The sequence below is a fragment of the Petromyzon marinus genome, chromosome 22, assembly GCF_048934315.1.
Source record: "Petromyzon marinus isolate PM22_M1 ecotype Great Lakes invasive population chromosome 22, UKy_Petmar_22M1.pri1.0, whole genome shotgun sequence".
In the NCBI taxonomy this organism is placed as follows: Eukaryota; Metazoa; Chordata; class Hyperoartia; order Petromyzontiformes; family Petromyzontidae; genus Petromyzon; species Petromyzon marinus.
In genome coordinates, this window is record NC_133688.1 from 12,572,350 (window position 1) to 12,581,246 (window position 8,897).

The window sequence follows — 8,897 nt, forward strand, 5'->3', positions numbered from 1 at the left end:
CCCTCCCCTTCCCACCCCCCCCGGGGTTCGTCTCCGCCCCTCCGCCAAACCGTCACGCGCCCCTTTGAAAGCTCAACGGCCATTGGTCCAGCCGCCGAGCTCGCGGCGCCGTCGACCAATCGTGAGCCGAGTGACACGGAGTTGTCTGAGGGGCGGGGCTCGGGAGGGGGGGCAGCGGGGAGGGGGGGTTGCGAGGGGAGGGGCTTGGGAAGAAGGCAATGATGATGGCGGACAGGGACAGTGGCAGCGAGCAGGGGGCGACGGGCGGCGGCCTTGTTGCCGGCGCGGGCGCCGCGTCCTCGTCGGGAGGCGGCATGATGATGCAGCAGCAGCAGCAGGAGACGCAGGAGCTGGCGTCAAAGCGCGTCGACATCCAGAACAAGCGCTTCTACCTGGACGTGAAGCAGAACGCCAAGGGCCGCTTCCTCAAGATCGCCGAGGTTGGCGCGGGCGGCAGCAAGAGCCGCCTCACGCTCTCCATGTCCGTGGCCGTCGAGTTCCGAGACTACCTGGGCGACTTCATCGAGCACTACGCGCAGCTCGGGCCCAGCTCTGGCATGGGTGGAGGAGGAAGCGGTGGCGGCGGCGGCGGCGGCAGCGGCATCGGAGGCGACTCGCTCCACCATCACCACCACCAGCAGCAGCAGCTGCAGCAGCAGCAGCCGGACGAGCCACGCCGCGCACTCAAGAGCGAGTTCCTGGTGCGCGAGAACAGAAAGTACTACATGGACCTCAAGGAGAACCAGCGCGGCCGTTTCCTGCGCGTCCGTCAGACCGTGAGCCGGGGCCCCGGTCTCGGGGCCCAGGGGCAGACCATCGCCCTGCCGGCGCAGGGGATGATCGAGTTCCGAGACGCGCTCGCCAAGCTCATCGACGACTTCGGCGTGGACGAGGAGCTGGCGGAGCTGCCCGAGGGCACGGCGGTGACGGTGGACAACAAACGCTTCTTCTTCGACGTGGGCTCCAACAAGTACGGCGTGTTCATGCGGGTGAGCGAGGTGAAGCCCAGCTACCGCAACTCCATCACGGTGCCCCTCAAGGCGTGGGCCAAGTTCGGCGCCACGTTCAGCCGCTACGCCGACGAGATGCGCAAAATCCACGACAAGCAGCGCGAGAAGAGAGCCGAGCATCTGCCCCAGGAGGAAGAGGAGGAGGCAGGCGATGATGATGGAGAGGAGGATTGACTCGGTGGTGACCGTGCCCTGCCTCCCTTGTCTCGTCCCCACTTTCCGCCACCACCTCGCCCTCAGTCTCCTCCACCACCACCTCCCTCAGCCTCACTCCTGGTTCACGCCGAAGTTTAAAGCCGCCACCCAGACGTGTACACCCACTCTGAGTTCACCACCACCCTCGCGATTGTCAACTCCACCTACTTAAGCAGATATACCCGGCTCTATCGTTAATCAATTAAACTCGCACTCTACTAAACTCGTCCTACTGTAAACCTACCCAGTTCCAGATCGAAACCCACCTCACGCTAAACCCTAACCCAACCCCTTCACGCTCTTAATCTCATGCGATCTTACACTCACCAAGTTTCCTCCCACTCGAAACTGACCTCGTGCTAAGTACTAGTTTCTTTCCACTAACCCCTCCCCCAGCTCCTTCCCACTCTTAACACCACCTCTCCAGAATTCCATCCAACTCGCAGACACTATAATCCCACAAATCACGAACGCGTCTAAGGTTACCTCCCGCTCAAAATCCATAAAACCCGACCCCTACACAGCTTTTTCCCACTGTAAACACGCTCGACTCTAAACGTGTTGGGCTCTTTCCCATTCTAAACCCACCTTGTCATTCCACTCTAAATACATACAAAACCAAACCCACCCATCTCCAGACAAATTCAAAACATCTAACGAAACCTGCCCATGCCCTTTGAACTTAATGCTCACCCAACCCCACTCGAAATCTACCCATCCAGCATAACTCCAAACTCACCCACACAATCTAATCGCCTACCCAACTCGCTGCCCCCAGCAATTCGCATAGCCACAACATAAAATGCTGCTAACGCTAAACTCCAGCACACGTTTCCAACATCGCGTGTCTGTGTCATTCTGCCCGCTTGTATCACCCCGATTCACTCTGGTAAGGTTGTCACTTTCTCACCCCTCTCGTCGATGGCACCCAACCTCTCAATACTGTATTACGAGTGCGTGTCTCCCTGCTTGTAACACCGTGGGCACACTTCGACAACGAGCGTGCCTAATTCTCTCACTTCCCTCGTCACCTGTAATCCACCTCAATATTTAGTCCCATATCCGCCCTGCTCAACCGCGACACCCCTTTACACCACTACAACTTTCCCAATAGCTCTCACTTTCTCTCCGAGACTCTCACTTTCCCCTGCCCTTAACCTTGAGGCCGAAGATGGCTTTGTAGTCGGCCACCTTATTCGAGTCTAAGAAGCCGAAGTTGGCTTCGTATTAGGCTGCCGTTACCACCTTGTGCGAATGAGAGGCCAATTTGGCTTTTTATTCGGCCGCCTTGGACAAGACTGCAGTTGGCTCCTTAAGTCCGCCACCAAACCTTATTCTCATGCGAGGCACGAAAGCTGGCTTCTTATTTGGCACCTCAACCTTCGCTTGCAGAACAGGAGGCCGAATCTGCTGCTACATATTCGGAGAGTCAAAAAGGTCCAAATTTAACCCTTGGGGCTCCAAATGTAGCCAATTTTGTCCTCCGCTAAGACGCCGGCTTGTGACCTCTTGTTGGAATAAGTATTTGGCTGAATTAGAAGTCAACTTTGGCCTTTTTCCTCAACCCACGCTCCCTACCTCTCTCTCCCAGTGGAGAGGCTTTTTTTCCCCCTAAAGGCCCCGTTACTTAACCTACCCAACACCCCCAAGGCACCTATACTTTCCCTTCCCCCAGGCCCCTCTTTGCCCCGGGACTGTTTAGCCTAGCAGATCCGTCATCACTTGAGTTTATTAAAGAAAAAAAATATATTAAGGAAATAACAAAAAAAATATAAAAAAACGAAAAATTACACAAAAAAATGCCGGCACTTGAACTGTTCCAGACTTAGACTATTCAATTGATAGGTAAAACTACAACTCTCAACAGCCAGCAGCAACGAATTTGACGAAAACCACTCGTAGAGCTGTAACCCACCCATCCATCTGCATTTAAATCAGTTGAAATATATACAACAACAAAAATAGGTCATTGCAAAATGTGTATCCACCTCTGGTCTCTAGCTCCGCTGTCTAGCAAGCCACACGCATCGGTAACAGCTGCTATATACTTAAGTAAGACGTTGATAAGAACTGTGTTTTTCCTACTTGACAAAAAAGAAATATAACATTTCTTGTACTAAGCGTTTTATTTCCCTAAAATAAAATTTTGTACTGTAAATGTAAGAGCAATTGAATATTTGCAGATGAAAAGAGAACATGAGATTATATACATAATTATATGTGTAATGAAGTCTACAATTGAGGCTTTTTTCCTTTTGGAATGTAGCACAACAGAGATTTGAGGAATATTTTAAAAAAAATATTGCATAAAAGTTTGAAACTATTTTTAGTTTTGCATTAAAAAAAAACACAAAAAATTATAATTGCAGTCCACGGTCTAAATTTAAATGCAAAATAACCTTGAATACGCCGAGGCTTTCGTTGACCGTAGGTTATGATTTGGATGGGGTGGATGCTCTATGACAGTCGTACCACAATGCACAGTTAACCCCATCTGTCCAAAAAGCAACGGTGATGAACACAACACATTTCCCACATCCGTAGAGAGAGAGGAAAAAAAGGTGCATTTATCAACGGATACAAAACAAATTGGTTACGGTCATTTAGATGTTATTTTTTCCCCGCGAGGTGCACATCCCAGTTGTGTCACGAGTGAAAAGAGATGCAATATAATTGTTTTTGTTGAACCCATCACAAGTTAGGAGTGCACTACTGGGTTGTTATTATGATTATGAGGGGGGGGTTATTTTTTTCTCTCCTTGACAGTTAACTGGACCAGACTCGGGCTGCAATCGATTAATAAGCAGGGGGCGATCAGCTTGTCTCGTGCATTGACGCCGATTCGGCTTGCCACTGTGTTATAATATAATACAACCATGGTGCTAAATATGTTTGCATTAAAACGGCTGACAGGGACCACGGATGGCTTTGGCAAAGCTTCAAGTGGCCTTTTTTTTTTTGGGGAGGTGGGGGGGGGGCATTGCTTTGGTGGTGCAGATGGCAACGACTGCATATAACGCCCACCCCCTGGTTGTAGACTGTCCCTGGGAGAGGTTGCATTTTGCTGTACTGCTTTTTGGTTGCATTGAGTAAGTAGAAGGTGGTTTTCTGCGGTTTTTTTTTCATTTCGATTGTTTCGTTTGAAAATTTGTACGGCTGATTGATGATGAGAGTGCATTGCATCCCCGACCTTTGTGTTACCGTGGGGTGATCTTGTGTGCGTACAGGTGTGTGACCATTAAACAAAAAAAAAAGCTTAAAAAAACAAAGTATATAAAAGGTGGTTTCATAATCTAGTCCATTATTGTGATTCTTGTAATCCTGAAAGGCCCATGGAGAAGGCAGCAGTGGAAAGAAAGTTCTGATTATATGCTGCTATTTTTTATTAAAAAAGAATACACACCAAACCCTATTTTCGTCATCGGTCTGTGTGAGGCGCATGCACCTTCTGCAGTTTTCAACGCAAGCTGGACGTGCCTGTGTGTGATCTAAGCAAAATAAAAAGGGGGAGATTATAATCAGTACTGTACAGCATTTTCGTGGTTTAACCCAAATCTTCTTTTCCAACGCTTGTTAAAACTGTCGATGCTTTGAGTTAAAGTTGTTGAATGTGTGTTTCGTGCACTGGTGAAACCCACACAATTTGTTGTACCCTTGGCACTTTTTGGAAGAAAAGAAACCTTGACATGATCACAGTTTTTATATTTGTCTCGGATGAAGACAAATAATGGCGAGCAGAAGTGATTTTGAATTGGAAAATGGTAATAAATTATTTCATTGATTCGCATGATTAAAGATCCAGAGAGGGAAAAATGACATGTGTTTTATACGAATATTGAAATCCTCGCAGAAAAATTACTGACCTGTTTTCATACCCTGGTAGTGATATTTCATTGGAAGTGACGCAATTTTAATGACTTTAATGTGCCATTCATTGTGACCCCCTTCATTTGTAACGGGGACTTTAAACCCTCGTTAATTTACAGTCGCTAAAACATTTTCAGTAATGAAATCAGCGCGTTGCATTCCTGTATCGTGTATTCAGCAGGAAATAGCTTGGAGCCAACGACTCCATTCTCTTTCCCTGTTCCTCAGGTCAAGAGTGTTGGCATATTTTGTCAAATATTTACAAGGCTGATAGCGGTTTAATTGAAAAAAAACTAAACTATAACTTGGATCCTCACAGACAAATTTCCGGCCGGCGATGGCGTATGAGATTCGTCATAAGATGCTATTAATCTTGAAGTTAATTCCCGATTAAATTTCTTCTACTCGTCATGTAAAACTAGGTATGGGAAAATGGATTGACCTAAGCCTGACTGCTGGTGAAGCCCAGTGTGATTATGCTCACACTGGTGTCATTGATTTCTGGTTCTGAAAAATAATTGTGCCGTTTTAGAACCAAAGGGCTAACTCAAAAAGCACGAATGCAATCTAAAGAAAATGTCTGTCTCAAACCTTGGTAAACCTCTGCTGCAACAAAAAACCAGTGCACCTTATCTGCTAGTTTTTTTTGTTTTAAACGATAAGCCATGGAGCCTTTTCATCGGTAAATACTTTTTGAAGTCAACCGTAATGACAATTGCTTTCTTGCAGGATGTTGGTGCTTCTGTCGATGTCCTCTGCAGTTGGTTTTGTCCGCTGACCCCATTGTTCAATGTTGGCATAAGATATCGTATGTACATGCATACTTGCATCAAGGACTTCTGCATGTATCGTAAATATTGTGTTTTTACGACTTACAGACGTTTGGCCAGTCTTTGCAAAGATACAAAAAAAATACACTGCACTGATAACCAATGTTAGTGTCTTGCCGCTTTTTGTTTGAGTCAGGGAGAGCGTACGGAACCGGTGTATGCTGGCAAAGGGAGCACAGCGGTGAGAAGGGCCCAACGTTTTCAGCTATATGAGCCTCCGCAAGGGCTCGGTGTGTGTCCCAGCCAGGGGCAGGGCGGGTGCGTCCAGGTTTGACCGTGGTTCACAGGCCCTGGACGTGAGTGCGCACACACGAGCGATTACAGCCTCAAGTGGGTCTCGCTGTGACCCTGTGGAAGTGCCAAAGCGGTCTTTTATTTCCCTTACAAGACGCACATGTATGCAAAATCTACAACGAGGTGTACCAAATATATATGCTTGCTGTACAGTATATTATCCAAGGAAGCCTCGCTGAATTGGAAGACCCCCAGGAGGGGGTCGCTCAGGATATTACATTAAAATAAGTGCTATTGCACAACAGATTTAACGGTTTACATATGCGTATACAATAGTCTCTTCCCGACGAAGTGCGTTGGCATGGCATTTTCTCCATTGATAGCCCTGAGTCAGCAGTGGAAATTCCACATTCCAAAGATGAGGGCCAGTCACCGTAGGTTGACTCCCGCTGTGCGTTAACATGTGTCACTTAGTTCTTTTTCGTGCAGTCTGCCCGCTGTGTGCAATACGTAAACAACGTGCATGCCTCCCGTACGCTATGTTCACGTGGGAGTAGCTCGTTGAGGAGGAACGGTGGCACAGCGGTTCGCACGCTGCGCTACAAATTCCAGTGACCTAAGTTCAGTTCCCAGCAATGGCGCACGCCCGCCAACTTTACCAAGCCGCACTCACTATTATGGTGCAGTACGGTCCAACAATACGGTACCTTAGAATTGACAATGTTGTGGATTTTACTCTACAACACACTGCTGAACTCGTAACGAATTGCCACGTTCTGTTTACGTGACAACCCGTACCGATTGACTGTGTCGGGTGCTGGCGGGTTTAACGACATTTATATTTATGCGATCTAACCCATAAACTATTACGGATAATATTGGTCGCGAAAGCCTCCGTGTTAAATATAGTACCTATGACCAACATACGGGCGGCCTTTATCCAGCAGTGGATTTGCATATTGTTGAGAGATGTTCACAATCGCTCCGTGTTGTTGTTCCCAGGCACCGCAGTCATGAAATGCAGCGTCGTACCAAATTGCTGTAAATGCACTTCATTTATTCAGATCTTGGAAGCTAAGCAGACTTGAGCCTGGTTAGTACATGGATGGGTGATCACCAGGGCTTGGCAGATGTTGTAGTGTCCAGGAGATGGCTGTGCTCAGCATCACTCCCTCAACTGTGTAGGTATTCTCCGGTTGCTCTGATTTCCTTCCACGTGAAGCAAAACGCCCGTTAACCAGTATTTATCGAAAGTTCCGATGCAGAAACTCCCCCCCCTGGAAAAGTCTCGAGTCTTGGCGAAGCTTTCTTGGGTACGTAAGGGGCATTGTGGATCCTCACAAAGGCAATGCGAGCATCGTTTGCCACTGCATGATTGGTGCCGATGTACATCGAGGCTCGCGCCGAGCAGCGTTTACTTCCCGGGTTAAGTTTCAAGAAGTCATCCAACTCGGGGTTGGGGCTTTCTTGCATCGCAAGCCGCTGCGGTGCTCGTTGAAGGATAGCGGCCGGGAATAAATTGCTGGGCTGGCGTTTGAGACTTGTGGCGCCATCCCGTGCGTGCTAATTTTTGCGTCGGGTTCTCTCTGTTCCGCGGTCGAAATGCCTAGTAAAAACATAGACGAGGCATTCGACTGCATTTTGTCGTGACATGGGCTGAACCATCCGAGCTATGTTTACTATTTAGTCCACGTATACCATGAGAGGTGGCCTCTCTCTGCCGAGATTATCGTATATATCTGGCCAGGGGAAACTTCCACCAGGCTACAACGAATTACTATTTATAAACAGAACATGTACACAATAGACTAGTAATGGAATGAAAGTATATTCTACTTTGATCATGTACATCCTTGTAGTGCATTCGTGGTCATATTTGGTGATTACACATTACCCATATACGTGTGTTACCTACTGTGTATTAAATAATTTTTTTAAGTTTGGCCATCGTCTGATTTACAGTTTTTTATTGTGAATATTAACACCGCAGTGTACATGGATAATTGTACATGTAGTCTGTTCATGCAAATGACCTGAACTGACGTCTTCACAGATCAGTGCACCAACTTGTGTACAGCTTGTCCCCGTGATGTCAACACAGGACGCTCTCATGCGCTGCAGAGGAGTCTTTAACATATCCTCTATAGTCCACCGTGATGTCTGCGAGGGCCAGACATCACGGTCAGTGCGCCCTTCACTGGAACATTTCAAATTTGATTCCCACGACCTCCCAGTAATTTGTACAAGGCAATCGCCAAAACACGTGGCCACGGGCAGTGTACTGTATTGAACTGCCGATGACAATCGTTTACAAGAAGCTCAATGGGATCTCACCTAGTTAAGGAAGTCATTTAATCGATAATGCCAGTAATACTAGAAGGAGAAGCGAACCCATTTTACTTTTTAGACTGCCACCTAAGTAGCCAGTGTGCAAGTTGTAATTTATGTGTTTTTAATCACATTTACTCTACATTGTTTTCAGTTTCACAGTCCACGTGATGATGTACTCTTTGATTCCACCAACTTGTTCAAAAAGTCTTGAGAGAAATACCTTTTAAAGTCATCGTTGGTTTTCAGTACTCGTCAAATTTCCGAGTTAATCTGTGCAGTAAAAAAAACCAACCCCAAAAAACAACGTTCATTCACCCCGGCCAGCCAAGTATCCCAGTGAAGCCCAAAAACAATCCTATATCTCCATTTGTTGAAGAGCCCTTCCCCGTGCTCATTAATCGGAATGTGACATCTGCAGCCGCCCGTGCGA

General features: G+C 47.4%; 1 protein-coding gene across 1 annotated transcript; it reads left to right on the forward strand.

Moving 5' to 3' along the window:
• Window positions 1–201: 201 nt before the first annotated feature.
• LOC116945001 (transcriptional activator protein Pur-alpha-like) lies at window positions 202–6,005 on the forward strand. Its single transcript, XM_032959026.2, has one exon. The coding sequence runs from the start codon at window positions 219–221 to the stop codon at window positions 1,182–1,184; it is 966 nt and encodes a 321-aa protein (XP_032814917.2). The 5' UTR covers window positions 202–218; the 3' UTR covers window positions 1,185–6,005.
• Window positions 6,006–8,897: the final 2,892 nt, after the last annotated feature.